This window comes from Simochromis diagramma, unplaced genomic scaffold (genome assembly GCF_900408965.1).
Source record: "Simochromis diagramma unplaced genomic scaffold, fSimDia1.1 OVJJ01000413.1, whole genome shotgun sequence".
NCBI classification, from domain to species: Eukaryota; Metazoa; Chordata; class Actinopteri; order Cichliformes; family Cichlidae; genus Simochromis; species Simochromis diagramma.
In genome coordinates, this window is record NW_024386948.1 from 3,883,142 (window position 1) to 3,897,645 (window position 14,504).

Consider the following 14,504-nt stretch of genomic DNA (forward strand, 5'->3'; position numbering starts at 1 on the left):
TGTGATGGTTTATATTCCAGGGCTGCCCACCAAAGTACAATCTGTGTGGAGAAACACATAGATTTGTTTTAATAATTGATTTATTTGTGTTGATGTCTGTTTTGTCTTTTTCAGGCATACAGGACAAAAGGAAAATAGTAAGTTGTTTTTTTTTTTAATACATCTCAATGGTGCCAGGTTCTTAACTACAGAGCGACTTGAACAGGTTGCTTGAAATGTTTGAGAGATTTTGGTCCATGTTGACATGACGGTATCACACAGTGGCTGCAGATTTGCCGGCTTTACATGCATGATGTGAATCTCCAGTTCCACCACGTCCCAACGTTGCTCTATTAGATTGAGATCTGCTGACTGTGGAGATTGTTGGAGGACAGTGAGTTCACTGTCATGTTCAAGAAACCAGATTGAGATGATTCAACCTTTGTGACATGTATGTTGCTGCCATGTGATTGTCTAGTTAGATATTTGCATTCAGCAATTCAACAGGTGTACCTAACAAAGTGGCCACTGTGTGTGCGTATATCACAAAAAACCATTAGAAGCATGATATTTAAGGAGTTTTTACCAGCACATATTGTAGTTTTACTTAAACTGATTATTATAGACTGACTGAAGTGCTTAGTTATGTGTCAGCATGGTTGCAAACAATTAGCGATTTAAGACGTGTATACATGGATGAAGGAAGCAAACTGTCACTTCTTTTGTCTTTGTGCACTTTAGTTACCGCAGGCAGCTAAGGAAAACCATGTTTTACCCAGAGTATGTCGACATGGAGACGGAGGGTGTGGGAATGACGATGGAAGAGGAAATGAGAAAATTTCTGGAAGATGAGCTCCGGCCTCACATTAGCGATGCTATCAATTCCCTGTGTAAGAAATATTCAGTCATTTGCTGACACTCGTCACTGTGTCTGAAACGGCTTCACAAGCCTCTAACCCGAAAACATCTGGCAGCGTAACGATTTGTGCTGTTTCAGCTCTGCTCAAACTTCTGTTTCGTTTTCTCCATCAGGCTACATTTCTGATCCTGAGGAGGAGCAGGACGAGAATGAGGAAGAGGCTCCGGACGAGGAGGAGGACGATGAAGATGAAGACGACCTAGATGACAGCAGCGAAGAGGAAATGAGAAGCGAGGGGGAGGAGGAGGAAGACGATGAGGAGGAAGATGGGGTGGGACCGCATGATGATGATGATTATAGCCCGGAGGAGGAGGAGGAGGAGGAGGATGTTGAAGAGGAAGAAGAAGAAGAGGATGGGGATGAGGAGGAGGATGACGAAGAAAGAGGAGTTTAATAGCATTATTTTCCACGTAATGAAGCACTTTGAAGTTGATCCTCGACTGTGGACGAGTGCACAGTCACATGACAAATCGCTCGTCTTCATGTTCGCAGAATGTGAAGATTAAGACTCAAGAAGCCCCACAATTTGCCTCCAACCCTCACACAGCATTCAGACACATGCCGGGCAGCGAAAGCCTCCAGTTCAGCTGGACTTGAAACAAATCAAGGGCTGAGAATGTGCTGAAGTGACTCTCACCCTAAACATGTGTCGCACACTGGCAAACCTAATTCAGGTGCTTTCCTTTAGAATCATTCGCTGGACATGAATGTGAATGTATAACGGCTCAGTTTGGGGAAACCTTTGCACGTCTGTGACACCAGATTTTCGAGCACTTTGCCAAAAAGATTTTTTAGAAAGTGAGAATTTACTCTTTCACCTTGTTAGCTAGATTTGCTCTAGCTTGATTCAAGAACTTTCTGCAAAACGTTTGATACAACAATAGCTCCAAAGAAAGCCCTTCGATCAGAACTTCTGCTGAAGGCTCTGAGAAATCTGCTGGAACAGAACCTGTGTATGAGCTTGTGATTGTTTCAGCATTGTAAGCCAAAGAGAAAAGGTTGTGAGTGAGAGTGTGTGTGCATGCATACTTTAGGAGATGTTTGTCTGCTTGGCATGATGTTTAAAGAAATGTGCTAACAGAAGTTTACTGCAGAATGACGTTTTGCTTTTTGTGCTTTAAAAGCAGTTAATGCATTTACAAACATGTAAAAACAAAAATAATTGTTCCTATGCACAGTTCATACATTCTTCTTAAAATACCAGTTTTAGGTGATGTGTACTTTCGCACTTTACTACTGTTAAGGCTGTGGTACACCTGAAACCTTTGAATGTCGACAGCTGAGTTCCATTTTGATAAAATTATTTGAGGGGCCAAACTTCAGGAATTGTAAAAATTAAAAATAATAATAAAAAGCCTGGTGAATGTGCACGGTTGTCACGGTGTTGTTTATGTTGCTGGAGAAATGTGACGTAAGAGTTTATATTTTTGCTTTGTGTACAGGAAACGCATTACTGCAGTTTGATTAGGACATTTAAAGCTAACAGGCTGAAGACTTTAAACACAGGAAAATGGGCAAGAAAGAAAATAAAACAAATGTCACATATCCCTAGCATCCTCCTTTTCTGTCACACCAACCTTCTGTTTGTACTCCTCCATTACATCCATGAACCTCATCTGTGCTCTTCCTTTTTGCCTGGCAGCACCACCTTAAACATCTTTAGCTGTCCCTCCAAAACCCACATTACTTTTCTTGTCCTTTCTGGTCACTCCCAGTGAAAATCTTAGCATCTCCAGCTCAGTCGCCATCTCCAAACCGCACATCTAACATCTTGTAAACCTTCCCTTTCAGTCTAGCTGCTATTCTTTCACTCAGATACTCTTCTCCACCCACTCTTCCCTGCCTGCACTGTCTTGTTCACCTCTTTGTTAACTGTCTGTTGCTTTGGTTGGCCATAGGTATTTAAATTCAGTCTCCATTGCTACCTCTCTCTCTTCCACCTGCTCTCACTACACGTCGCAACATCATATGCAAACATAGTCCACAGACACCCCAGCCTGACCTCATCGGTCCATCACTGCAGACTAATAATAATAAAATCTTAGTTTAGGCCTTTAGTAAGTGGGATAGTTTAGAGACAGCTTTCAGTACAGGAGTAGCCCGTTCAACCACGCAAGCCATGGGGCCCCAATATATTTCACTACACTGTAGAGGAGAAGCAACCACCTCCTCTAGTATTTAAACTGTTGTGTATTATTGGCCTATAACATGTCAAGCTCATTCTGAGCCAGAAAGAAAATTCTTGTCACAAAGTGACTTTTGCATATCCATATTTATCTGGGTGAAAGTGTCACTGACATCAAAAGTCTCTTCTTCACGAGAGGTGGAGCCAAGAGGGAAGCATGGATTGTATTAGCATGAATCACAGTTCTACAAATACATTTTAACTGCCCCAAAGGAGTGCATTTTAATGCAGAGGACAGAGCAGCAGTGCCAGATCTAGAAAACTTTACATCATGAGGGTGTAAAAGAGGGGCAAGATGTCCAGAATGGGAAGAATGTGAAAATCCCTTATGGAGTCAACAAAATATCCACTAAAATAAAACATTTATTGTATCATTATATCTTCAAAGAAAATAAACGTTTTGGAAAAACAAGCAATTAAGACAGCTGAATAAATATCAAGAAGAATATATAGAATATAAAAAAACAACATCAAGACGAGTACGAGTTGAAGTGCTTGAAAGTAGTGCAATGGTCTTAGTTTATACTTTTAAAACAGGCCAGTTCTTTATTCTACATATAGCCCCTTTGGAAATCATGTTGTCTACAGGTTATTTACCAATATAAGGAACTATATTAGGCATAAAAAAACAGAACATACAGAAACATCTGTAATCACGTTTTGCCACGACACCCGGAACGGTTGTACTCCCGTGTTTAACCGACGGACAAAAAACAGCACGGACTTCCGGCGTCTACACCAGTGCGTGTGTTATTGCATGTTATTCATCCTAAGCAGATGTAGTTCTGTGAGGAGTTTCGTCTGAGCATATCTGACATTAAATATCGACAGAGAGAGGCGCAGTGATGAATCCTGTCTTCCGGAAGGTGACGTCCCGCTTATTTGTTTTTTCTCTGCTACAGGTTTGCTGACTTCACAGAGGTCACAGCTGTGCTGGAGCTAAGTTAGCTTCCTGTCAGCCAGCCCCGTGTTTGTGTCGTTGTTGTCTTTTCTGGCTCCTGTAGAGGTAACTGGAAAAACAGAGGATGTTGTAGATGGAGCTGCCAGGCAAGGAGGAAAAGAGGAAGACCGCAATGGGTGTTTATGGTTATACTGAAGGAGGATATACAAATACTGCTGTGCTTCATAATTGCCGGGATACACTGTTAAATTTAAATGAGTGTGATAAATAGTGGATTTGACAGGTGGTGTTGTCTCCAGGTGCAGGCGTCTGTCGCACAGCAGGCGCTCCTGCTGAATAAAGCGCTGACACCTTGCCGGTAAGTCTTTGCCTTGCTTTTTCGGTTGTCCCAGTTGTAGACATTATATGTTTAATTTAATTAAGCATTTAGGTTAAATTTGTCAGTTTTTAAAACAGATTGAAGCACAGACATTTACAACAAGTCTCAATTGTTAGACGGTAGAATTTGTTTTATGTTTCTAAACACATCGCGGTGAGATGATTTCTCTCCTTCTGATACTATTTATGATTAATCTGTGTTCTGTAATCTTTAAAGGGCTGCACCGTCCATCCAGCATCCTGTTTGGTGTAAGTATTTGTTTCCTGTGTATGCAAACTCAATGCAAACTGCTCGTGGTGCTGCAGAATATTTAAAGTCTTGTTTGTTCTCTTCTTAGGCACACACTCTGTAAATGAACGACAGTACAAGGGCATGCCAACCCACGGCATTGGGAGGTGGAAATATCTGTTACCTAAGCAAGCGGTAAGACTCCAAGTGGAGAATATATTGATTGGCTACCTGCTAAATCCAGAATTGAAAATAAAAACATTCTCCTCACACACACAGTTTTGAATAATCACGCCCATTTCATCTTAAAGACCTCATACCACCAGAGTGTCCTCACAGAACTCTTCAGTGTCAGACTGCTGGCTTACTTGTGGTTCCCAGAGTGAATTTTAAATTGTTTGCAGGATAGAGTTAACTGAAGACACTGTCTGGCCCTTTGCTGTTTTGTTGCTTTTAGCCGAGGAAAAAGAAGGACAAGCACCAGATGAAACGGATCATGTCTGCGACAGATACAGCGTACGGCACTCTGAATGTGAACGTGTCAGGATATGACATGACTGTCGTGGAACATTACTCCCAGTACATCCATAACTTCTGCAACCGGCTTGGCATCAAAGTAGCTGACAGGTGAGGATGTTTGGATGGCAGGTCTGAGGTTTCTGATCACTGCAGGTCAGCAGGTAACATTTAACTGAGTCACTTAAGGAGCTGAGATGCAAACCATGTCAAGTTCAATAGGAACATTTCCATTTTCTGCTATAACTGCCCCCTGTTCATTAAGATTAGATGTTTGAAGTTAAACTGTTTTTATTCTTTTCCATATATGAACAACATTAAATATGATTTGGTTTATTTTATTTGTAGACCGGGTATCAAAGGTCCCCGTCTTCTCTCTTATGTGTGGGTAATTAACAATTCACTCAGCCGATAGAAACATAGTTAGGATGAACTGCAGGTTTGTATAAGTTGTTTTTCCCTGTAAAGGATGGAATAAAAATGATTTAGATATGCGTTTCACATGAAGGGACTGACACAGTTAAACTGTCAAAGCAACAGTAAGGATGGTAGATGATCAAGTTTTAAACCTTGATATATCAGACTTTGGTCACTAGATGGCAGCAGAGTTCCTCTGCATCTGCCAAATATATTACAGTGAGTTGTTTTGTTTTTCTTTGTAGTAGACTTAAGTAGTAGACTTAAGCTTTAATGCTCTTTAATGCTTCCCACGTACAGCTATGCTTTACCAAGAAAGAGCACAGAGGTCATGCTGATGCAGGAGCAAGGCACCAAGACGTACGTAGATGCTGTCCTCAAGACTCACCACCGAGTCATTCAGGTAAGACCTGGCTTGTTGTGTTTTTTGGGGTTTTGTTTGTGCTCAAACTGCAGGTGCTGCAGGTGTACTGACAGGTTTTAAAGACCTAACTGCTAACGGTGTTATTACTTTTTGTCCAGCTGAGCACTCTGAACGCCGCGCTGTGTCCCGTCTTCATGGACGTCCTCTTAAAGAATCAACCAGAGGGAGTTCAGCTCTCTGTGACGGAGGTGAGTAAGCTGTTGCATGTTCATTTTTTAGTCCATAACTGTTGGAGAACATTAGAAGTGCTCACTATAACCAACCAAACTCCATCTTACTCTTAAAAGCAATGTGCATGTGTAGTTTTTGGTCATATCATAATTTTTACTACTAATCCACTTCTCTCCCTCTGAACCTCCCAGCACACCGAAGCTGATTTCCAAGCACGGTTCAAGGCGCGTCCAGAGCTGGAGGGGCTCATCGCTCAGATGAACCAATAACTTTCCACCTCATTATGTACAAGTATCAGTTTGATCTAATTTATTACCCATCATTCCTCAGTAGCATCCTGTATAAATGGATTATCTGAAATGGAAAAAAACTGTGCACATTAGTCTCATTTTGTGACCTTTGGGAAATAAAACCACGCTCATTTTTCCATCTTAAAATATTTTCATATTTATTTTTCTGGTTCTTCTGCTTCATTGTAAACTTTGTTCACTTTAATACACATCATGTCACTGTACTTTTTTAACCTTTGGACACAAAATGTAGTATTTTTAATTTCTGTGACTAAAAGTTAGAATTGTAGCAATCAGGTATTTTTTTAATTTAAATATAAAAGTTCAGAATATTTTATTTGCCTGTATTCTGAGTAAACATTAACATCTGTATCCCATGTTGTAGAAAAACATAAAAGAAATTAAATTACACAGATAAAAACAAGATAAACAATTTAAAAAAAAAATAAAGGAAGGTTTTTTTTTAAACAAGACAAAAATATATATTTGGTTGAGTTAAATAAAAAAAACTTTTAAAATGTGGTTCATATTTTTACATTCCCTAAACAATACATTGAGATCCCTCAAGCTCATAGATGAGAAACCTCAGAGACTTTATCCCTTGGACTTCATAGAGCTCATCTTTGAATAATCTCTCATTTGGCTCATTTAAATTTCTCACAGCATCAAATTTCTCATTGGAGATCAGATCTTTTTCCTGGAGTTTGTCTTGAACGGCTGCTGCCTCGCTCACTGTCCATCAGAGCCGTTGAATGGCGATCCATGAAATGCTGTCCAGAAAAATAAAAAGCAAATGTAAAACATAATAAAATACAGTAATGCTCTACATTATAGTCATGAAAAAAGAAGCTGTTTTCAGTTATAAGGTTTTACATATCAGCACCTAATGAAAATCTCCTGGTCTTTACAAGACTGTAAAATTAGTGAAACTTTAGATGAACAGCAACATGATGTCATTATTTAGTGAAAATTAAACTTAAAAATAACTAAGCACACTGCTCCCTGTGCAAGTAACAGCCAGGTGCTGATACAGAAATGCACTTGATTATTGATAATCAGCATCTCTACGAAAGCAGTCGTTCAGTAGTTCCCTAGTCTGGAGCATTCAGGTGTGTGTTAACACAATTCCAAATAGGAAAGCAATAATAATTTTTAAAAAGAAATTGCTGATGTTCTTCAGTCTGGGAAGAAAGATCATTCGCAAACAGAAAACATTCAAGACAGCTTCCAGTCAACACAGGAGTCACTATCCCAGTAAATTCATCCCAGTATCAGACCATGCCCTGCTCAGAGAAACTGCAAGAAACCCAAGAGCTACATCTGAGACTCTGCAGGCCTCAGCATGTTGAGGTTAATGAGAGTACAATTAGAAAAAGACTGAACAAGTTTTGAACAGGCTTTTTTTGGAAAGAGGGAAAATATCTTCTATCTAAAAAGAACAGCAGTAATGCTGCATGTGGGGGGGGAAAAAAGCAATATATTTTGGATAGGTGAGACCTAAGTAGGCATGTTTGAACAAAATACACAGCATTACATTTGGAGAAAACCAAACAGCATATCAGCACAAACACCTCAAACCAACTGTCGAGCACGGCGGTGGAAGGGTGATGGTTTGGGCTTTGTTTTATAGCGACGGGATCAAACTGGAAATCGTGCAAAGAGACAGTGATCCAGACCACAGCGAGAACTTTACAGCAAATGGGTGAAAAAGAAAGACTGCTTTTTGTTTCTCTCAGGTTTGTTTTTAGGTTGTTTCGGAACCCAGTTTTCTTTTTAAATTATGTCTTGATAAGCAAAACATAAGATTTGAAAAAGGAATTTACTTTATAAAATAATCATGGATTAAAGCGAACCTCTTACCCTGTTCTTGGTGAATACTTGTGCTTAATAGTCATCTGGAATAAAAGGGTTCAAGCTGGTCAAATACTGGCCTGGTCTAAATACTTTAGATGAGCTGCGTTAGGGCAAATATGCATAAAGCACTAACCTGTTCCGATAGTGCACGTCCACACGGTGTCCTTTTCCTTTCCTCCCCTGCGCTCAACTTCAAGTCTCAGTTTCAAGTTTCCGAAGTCGCTTTTTTCATTTCCAATGACCACCTCAAAGAAATTAGTGTCGCTCCACTCCAACATGAACTGCTGTTTCTGCAGAGAAAACATTTTATGGAAAGTTGAGGATTTTTGCTGTTTCCATGTTATGGTGCAATGAACAGAAGTGCAGCTTAGTCCAAACCTCAGGGCAGATTTGTGCTGTGTCCCAGTCTGTTGAGAGGTAGAAATAACTCTCCAGCTGTACAGGCTCAACAGGACTTGTCTTTCGGATTTTTCTGAATCCGTCAGATTTCTCCTTCTTCTCCACTTCCTGAAACATGGAAAAATGGACCATTCTCCACATACAAGTAATGGTTGGAAATCTTTGGGAATCGTGTTCACATCTATTCATGTCTTTAATGAACATATGTGTTTGTGTTTATATCAAGATGAGAACATTGATTTGCACTACTGCAATCCATGTAAGTGAAAAGGGAAAATGGCAAGAAAACACAAGTAACAACTACAAAGTTAAAAAAAAGCTCGAAGCTGTTCAAAAAACAGCTTTTGAAAGAATGATTAAATTACATTAGCATAAAGATGGCTGTAAGTTCTTAACTTTTAATGCAGTTTTCTCTGCCTGAAAGTCAGTAATGTTGTCAGTTGGGTTGTCAAAACATTTAGAGACCAAACTCTATTAATTTGCTGCCTTGTAGTGTCACTGTGTTTTTGTATTTATCAATGAGAGCATTTTATTTCTCTGTGTTATTATATATCACCTTGATGATATTTTTCCTCACTTCTACTTTATATTGTTGCTCCAGTATGTGGCATTGTATTACCTGTTGTATTAGAGGATCATGTGGGACCAGGTAAACGTGCAGAGTGAGGCCAGATGTGATTTGCATGTATATCAAGACATCAGCAAAAACTTTTAGATATAGGCCCAGTTTCTTTAGGATCATGGCTCCTCTTAGAGAGAACTCCGGCTTGTTTAACTTCACATGGGATGATGTCATTTCAGACACTTGCTCCAAATAATCTCCACTGCTGTCCACATGCAGAACTCGAAATATGTCTGACATCGCTGCATTTTCACCTGCAAAGCACAAACAGTCATGTGTGCATAAATATCTTTATTACTGTAATAAAACAATCATATGCGTTTTACGACCGCTCACCTGTACAGATCCAGTGCGGCAGACGGACTTCCTCTAGCTTCCCATCTGTGACTTTGATGTCCATTAGGGGTCCTGCTGGTATGTAGTCCATGCATACAGGTTTCCTCATGAATCGCTCCCATGAGCTAAACTGGTATCTGAAGCTGACGGTTTCCTTACAAACCCACCGCAAGGCAGACTCGCTGCATTCATATTTACCACTTTCAGACTGCAGGCTGAATTTGAATAGACAAGACAAAATGCTCTGTTATGCTCTGTTCACATGCACAAACAGAAATAGCACAATGCAAATAGTACAAAGTGGTACTTTAAACCCAAACCACTTCATTGTGTGTCTTGTAATTAGTGATAACCTTCACCTGTAAGTATGAACCTTGTCCATTATCTGGACTTCAGGTTTCAGCTTCGTCCACGGACTGGAGTCCTGTTGTACAAGATATTTTTACATTGTCATGGTCATTGAAATTGCAAAATCTTTACAATTATTGTAAGATGCAATAAATGAGTAGAAAAAAATCCACAGAAACAGAGACTTACCATTTCATTGCCAAAAGCTTTCAGAAGTCTCTCAGAAGGTTCTTCTTAAAGCAAAGTTAACGTTTAAAGAGCTAGCTCACAAAATTCAATAATTCTAGCACAATTTTAACGTTATTTTAACTTGTGCGAGATTTCTATATGATATAAGTACATAAAAAACATGCTTTTTAATCTTAGCATCTTTAAAGCAGAAAAATGGAGGAAACACCATTTGGTCATGTAAAATTATCAACCTAGCTGCATTAAAACAACTATTGTCATTATAACATGAAAAATTTTAATACTCAAAGAGGAAAGGATTTTAATAGTTTCATTTTCTTACCCTCAGTTCTTCTGTGAACGTTGTAAGCAACAGGACCACTGATTGTAAATCCAAGATAAAAGAACACATGGCCTGAGTTCCAGAGGCTGTCTTTTCGGTTGGCATCTAACTTGATCTCTGTGCCGCCAAATGTTGCATACAGCCTGTAATTTCTCACCACCCCTTTAACCCTGAGAAGTTTGTCTTTGACTGTTGGATTTCTGAAAACATCGTTGTTCCTCCAGTTTGTTTTTGGGTCTTCCAGTGCATCTTGGGTCCACAAGATTTCAAGGTTGCGTCTGTGAACAAGTCTGTTCAGACCCTGACCCGGTCCAAGAAAAAATATGGGTCGAAGGTACCTTGACCGAAAGAGTGACTTATATTCTTGTTCATAGGAATGCAGAATATTTTGGATTAAATGAGGGAGGTCAAAGGCCAATTTGTCTTCACCATCTGTAGGCCAACACAACAGCAGAGCTAACATGTGAAACTCGGGGTGCATCTCAGGAGCCAATGGCATTTTCTCTGTAAAGCTGCTTTGGTAGTCGGAGCTGGACGGAGGTTCTTTCAGATTTATCAGCATGATATTGGCCAGAACGTAGTTGAGTAAGGCATGTGTAGCAGAATGTTTGTGTTGACAGATTTCTCTCCACCATACAGCAATGTCCTTGGTGTCTGATCTAGTGCATCTTTCAAGACATGAAAGTACTCCCGGAGAAGTGACAGCCAGTTTTTGTTTAAGTTTGTGGAAGGCTTTCTGGAGTTGATCATTTGGTTCTGCGTCTCCAACATACTTTTTGTAGCATTCTATTGTCTTTCTGGAAATGTAGGTTGGATCTTCTTTCTTTACAACAGAATATGAATAAGTTAAAAAAGTGTCGAAAAATTCAGATCTTTTCTCAACCAAATCTCTGAGGCTGTTTATTAGCTCCTTAAACCTGAAAAGTTTCTCATCTCCGAGGGATTTCAGGACAGAGCCCAGAGACACAGTCTTTGTGAGAACTTGCTTCCAAAGTTCATCATGTCTGATAAGATGGTCATACAACAGGGTGCAAACTTCTAGATAACCAAACAGCCCTCTGGTGTTTAAAGCACGCAAGACTTTTTTATTGCCATCTCCTTGTTTGCCTTTCATGTGTTCATTCTCAGCAAGTCGTTCCTCATCTTCAAAAGCTTCAATGCCTTTTTGGGCAAGCTGTAAAATTTCTCTTGGCTTGGCAGAAACTTTTAAGTTCTTCAGGTGGATCTTATGGACTTGGCCTAGTGTATCTGCAACATATGAACTCCAAGGTGCTCTCTGCTTTGCTTTTTTTGCCCAAATTTCTGCCTCATTGTAGTCTTCTATTTCTATATAATATAAACGAGCAAGAGTTTGTGGAAAAAGTGGGTTGTCATCAAATTTCTTTGAGGCCACCTTCAAGACTGACAGACTCTGACTTTTGCCTTTCTTTTTGTCATCATCTTCTGTCTTTGTAATATCTTGAATCAGTCTGGAAAACTTTTCTTTCTTCTCATTAATGACACCAGTTGGGTCCTCTATTATTTTAATTTCTCTTTTGGTTAGCATGTCTTTGACAAACCCAAGCAAACATGGAGGAACATAACTTTTGCAAAAACTGTTCAAGAAGTGTCTTGTTGTGTCACTTCTGGTCACACCTGCATCACCCAACAGTTCAGTACAACACTGAGCTATCATATTGTGAGCCATGCAAACCTTTTTTTCAGATCTTTCACCTTGTTGGAAGGTGACGATCAGATGACTGAAAGGCTGCATTTGATCCTCCAGTGAAAAGTCATCTTCATCTTCATGTCTGAGGAAGTCCAGGCACTGAGACTCCAGGAGATATGAACCTGGTACGTAGGCGTTCAGCAGACACAGGAAGGCAGCAAGCTGCATCTTCAGTGGCTTATTTGTTCTTTTGATATGTTCTAATGTAGCACATGCGTTCCTGGTGTAGGCTTGAGAGAAATTAGACTGCAGAATGTTAAAACCATGAAACTGCTTGCACCGATCACCAAATCTTCTGCCAAGCTCTTCTTTTTTCATATCAAAGTCTGCTTGCTCTCTGTCTGAGAGAGATTTTTTGAGAATAATAGATTTTCTCATTTTCCTCTTGAACTTTTGTCTCAGTTCATAAGAACGCTCCTTTTGGTGGATAATCCCGTCACTGCTTCTCACACAGTTCAGTAAAATTATCACAGGCAAATCAATTTCTATATCCTGTTCAGCAATCTCTTCCATAATCCTGTCCTGGAGGATGTCCAATATGAACTCATCATTTAGTAACAACAGTACCGTTTTCTGGTGGCCATGGCTACCTGCTGTAAAAAGGCTGACCACATCTTGCGCAACTTTTGTGATATCTAATGTTGAGCCTGTCAAAACAGCACATCTGAAGGTTTTCCTCATGTCCCACAGCACCTGCATAGCCAATGTGGTTCCCCCACATCCTTGTTGATGAAACAGTTTAATTGTTGATGTCCCAGGGCCTTTTCTTCTCAGGTGAATTTGTTCTTTAAGGGTTTCATATCCATCTCGTTTGATAAAAGGAGTTGCATTGCCATCTGACACTGCTTGTTCACTGATATAGAAGTTTAACCAGTTCGGTGGGGCCCCTCTGTAAAAGTTTTCCTCCACTTGCTCAGCGTGTTGAGGTTCAACAAACTCTCCTTCAAACTGTCTGGTGTAGAGGACATCCAAAAATGAGAAGGAATCACTGATTTTACTCGTTACATGTATTTCTCCACCTTCAGCAGTGGGCAGGGCTGGTCTGTTTGCCATCTTCACACTTTCACTTTGCTTCACCCTAATGAATGTTAAACAAAACAAACATGAGTCCGTCTTATGTCTTAGCTTAAACTATTTGTAATTTAGGTCCTACATTCACTTTATGGAATGTGATACATTTAAATAGCCATTTCATTGCTGGTCAATCACATAAAACAAATATAGCCTTCTCCATGTAAAGAACCAGACACTAACTTCAATTAAAACTTCCATTTGTCATTTGCAGATCTTAAGAGATTTTTCTTACCTTCTCCCAAATTACACGGACAGCTCTAAAGACCTGCTATTATGTGTGTGTTCAAGCACTGGGACCGTGAATGTGTCATGTAACCCGGAAGGTAGTCGTCACACCCAAAGCAGGTTGGGATAATCAGGTACAGACATGTACATCTCTACAGTTTGAATGTTAGAGCAGTTCCAGTTTCAGAGTAGTTTAAAAAAAGGAATGAGTCAATTTAACAACACATTTTCTTCCTGGTTTTTAAAAAAAGCAGGGGCTACGCTTGACGTGTTCAGTCAATAAACACGTCAAGTTGGCATAAAATATTGCACAATCAGAAGCAAAAGATTGGAAATTTGCAAATTTGGCCAACAAAATAATAAAATATGTGATATATGTTAATATTGTCCTATTTTGAAACATTACCTACATTTGTTTAAAGGGCAGGGCGACTTCATTTGATTAGGAAATGCTTGTCACAACAGGAAATACTAAGGCTTTACTATGAACGGTTTAATGATGAAAGATAACAATTCTTTCTGTCTCTATTTCACTCATGTGGCTGCTGTTCAGGTCTCAGTTTGCAATTAAACAGTGCTTGAGTATTTGGAAACATTTAAACAAATAAAAGGAGGGCATTAAAATACGTTAGGATGTAAGCAAATGTAAATAATCAATGAAGAGTGTTTGGAAGCGCATCAAAAAAAGAGTATTTATGTGGCTTGATCACAGACAGTTCTTTATTATCCAAAATGTTTTTCACTCTCTTTTTCTGTCACATTCACTCTCTTTCTCAGACACACACACACACACACACACACACACACACACACACACACACACACACCTTTAATGAATGCTGACCTATGTTTTATAAAATCATGTGTACATAATCGTATGTGGCTCAAGAGTTGGGAGTTCGCCTTGTAATCAGAAGGTTGCCGGTTCGAGCCCCGGCTCGGACAGTCTTGGTCGTTGTGTCCTTGGGCAAGACACTTCACCCGTTGCCTACTGGTGGTGGTCAGAGGGCCCGGTGGC

At 39.8% G+C, this 14,504-nt stretch overlaps 3 protein-coding genes across 6 annotated transcripts in view; 2 read left to right on the forward strand and 1 right to left on the reverse strand.

Annotated features, from left to right (window-relative positions):
• The window catches only part of LOC120737516 (E3 ubiquitin/ISG15 ligase TRIM25-like), an 8,981-nt gene extending 6,715 nt beyond the window's left edge, over nucleotides 1-2,266 (forward strand). For both annotated transcript variants that reach the window (XM_040038274.1, XM_040038275.1), the window contains exons 6-8: nucleotides 115-137; nucleotides 721-869; nucleotides 1,012-2,266. In XM_040038274.1, coding sequence (XP_039894208.1) covers nucleotides 115-137; nucleotides 721-869; nucleotides 1,012-1,292 — 453 coding nt within the window. In that variant the 3' untranslated portion in view covers nucleotides 1,293-2,266. The remainder of the gene's footprint in view (nucleotides 1-114; nucleotides 138-720; nucleotides 870-1,011) is intronic.
• A 1,516-nt stretch (nucleotides 2,267-3,782) lies between these two features.
• On the forward strand, nucleotides 3,783-6,556 carry LOC120737517 (39S ribosomal protein L48, mitochondrial-like). Its single transcript, XM_040038276.1, has 8 exons — nucleotides 3,783-3,949; nucleotides 4,284-4,342; nucleotides 4,580-4,611; nucleotides 4,701-4,786; nucleotides 5,049-5,218; nucleotides 5,825-5,927; nucleotides 6,047-6,136; nucleotides 6,311-6,556. The coding sequence occupies exons 1-8, from the start codon at nucleotides 3,929-3,931 to the stop codon at nucleotides 6,386-6,388; spliced, it is 639 nt and encodes a 212-aa protein (XP_039894210.1). The 5' UTR covers nucleotides 3,783-3,928; the 3' UTR covers nucleotides 6,389-6,556.
• LOC120737512 (sterile alpha motif domain-containing protein 9-like) lies at nucleotides 5,955-14,270 on the reverse strand. Of its 3 annotated transcripts, XM_040038270.1 has the most exons (10): nucleotides 13,494-14,269; nucleotides 10,480-13,265; nucleotides 10,158-10,201; nucleotides 9,980-10,044; nucleotides 9,621-9,835; nucleotides 9,282-9,538; nucleotides 8,642-8,770; nucleotides 8,397-8,553; nucleotides 8,270-8,304; nucleotides 5,955-7,179 (listed from the first exon to the last, which is right to left on the reverse strand). In XM_040038270.1, the coding sequence occupies exons 2-9, from the start codon at nucleotides 13,238-13,240 to the stop codon at nucleotides 8,294-8,296; spliced, it is 3,639 nt and encodes a 1,212-aa protein (XP_039894204.1). In that variant the 5' UTR covers nucleotides 13,241-13,265; nucleotides 13,494-14,269; the 3' UTR covers nucleotides 5,955-7,179; nucleotides 8,270-8,293. The 3 variants fall into 3 exon arrangements, with proteins under 3 accessions (XP_039894204.1, XP_039894202.1, XP_039894203.1); XM_040038268.1 differs by lacking the exon at nucleotides 8,270-8,304 and having other exon boundaries at nucleotides 13,494-14,270; XM_040038269.1 differs by lacking the exon at nucleotides 8,270-8,304 and having other exon boundaries at nucleotides 10,158-10,198.
• Between the last annotated feature and the right edge of the window lie 234 nt (nucleotides 14,271-14,504).

Bases quoted from the DNA above. Each gene is read 5' to 3' on its own strand.
- LOC120737512 (XM_040038268.1), bottom strand. From the start codon at position 13,240: ATGGCAAACAGACCAGCCCTGCCCACTGCTGAAGGTGGAGAAATACAT. The intron at 10,045-10,157 runs GTAAGTCTCTGT...CTTGTACAACAG, and splicing joins AAGCTTTTGGCAATGAAATG to GACTCCAGTCCGTGGACGAA. The intron at 8,554-8,641 runs GTTTGGACTAAG...TTTTCTCTGCAG, and splicing joins CAGCACAAATCTGCCCTGAG to AAACAGCAGTTCATGTTGGA.
- LOC120737517 (XM_040038276.1), top strand. From the start codon at position 3,929: ATGAATCCTGTCTTCCGGAAG. The intron at 4,787-5,048 runs GTAAGACTCCAA...TGTTGCTTTTAG, and splicing joins ATCTGTTACCTAAGCAAGCG to CCGAGGAAAAAGAAGGACAA. The intron at 6,137-6,310 runs GTGAGTAAGCTG...TGAACCTCCCAG, and splicing joins TTCAGCTCTCTGTGACGGAG to CACACCGAAGCTGATTTCCA.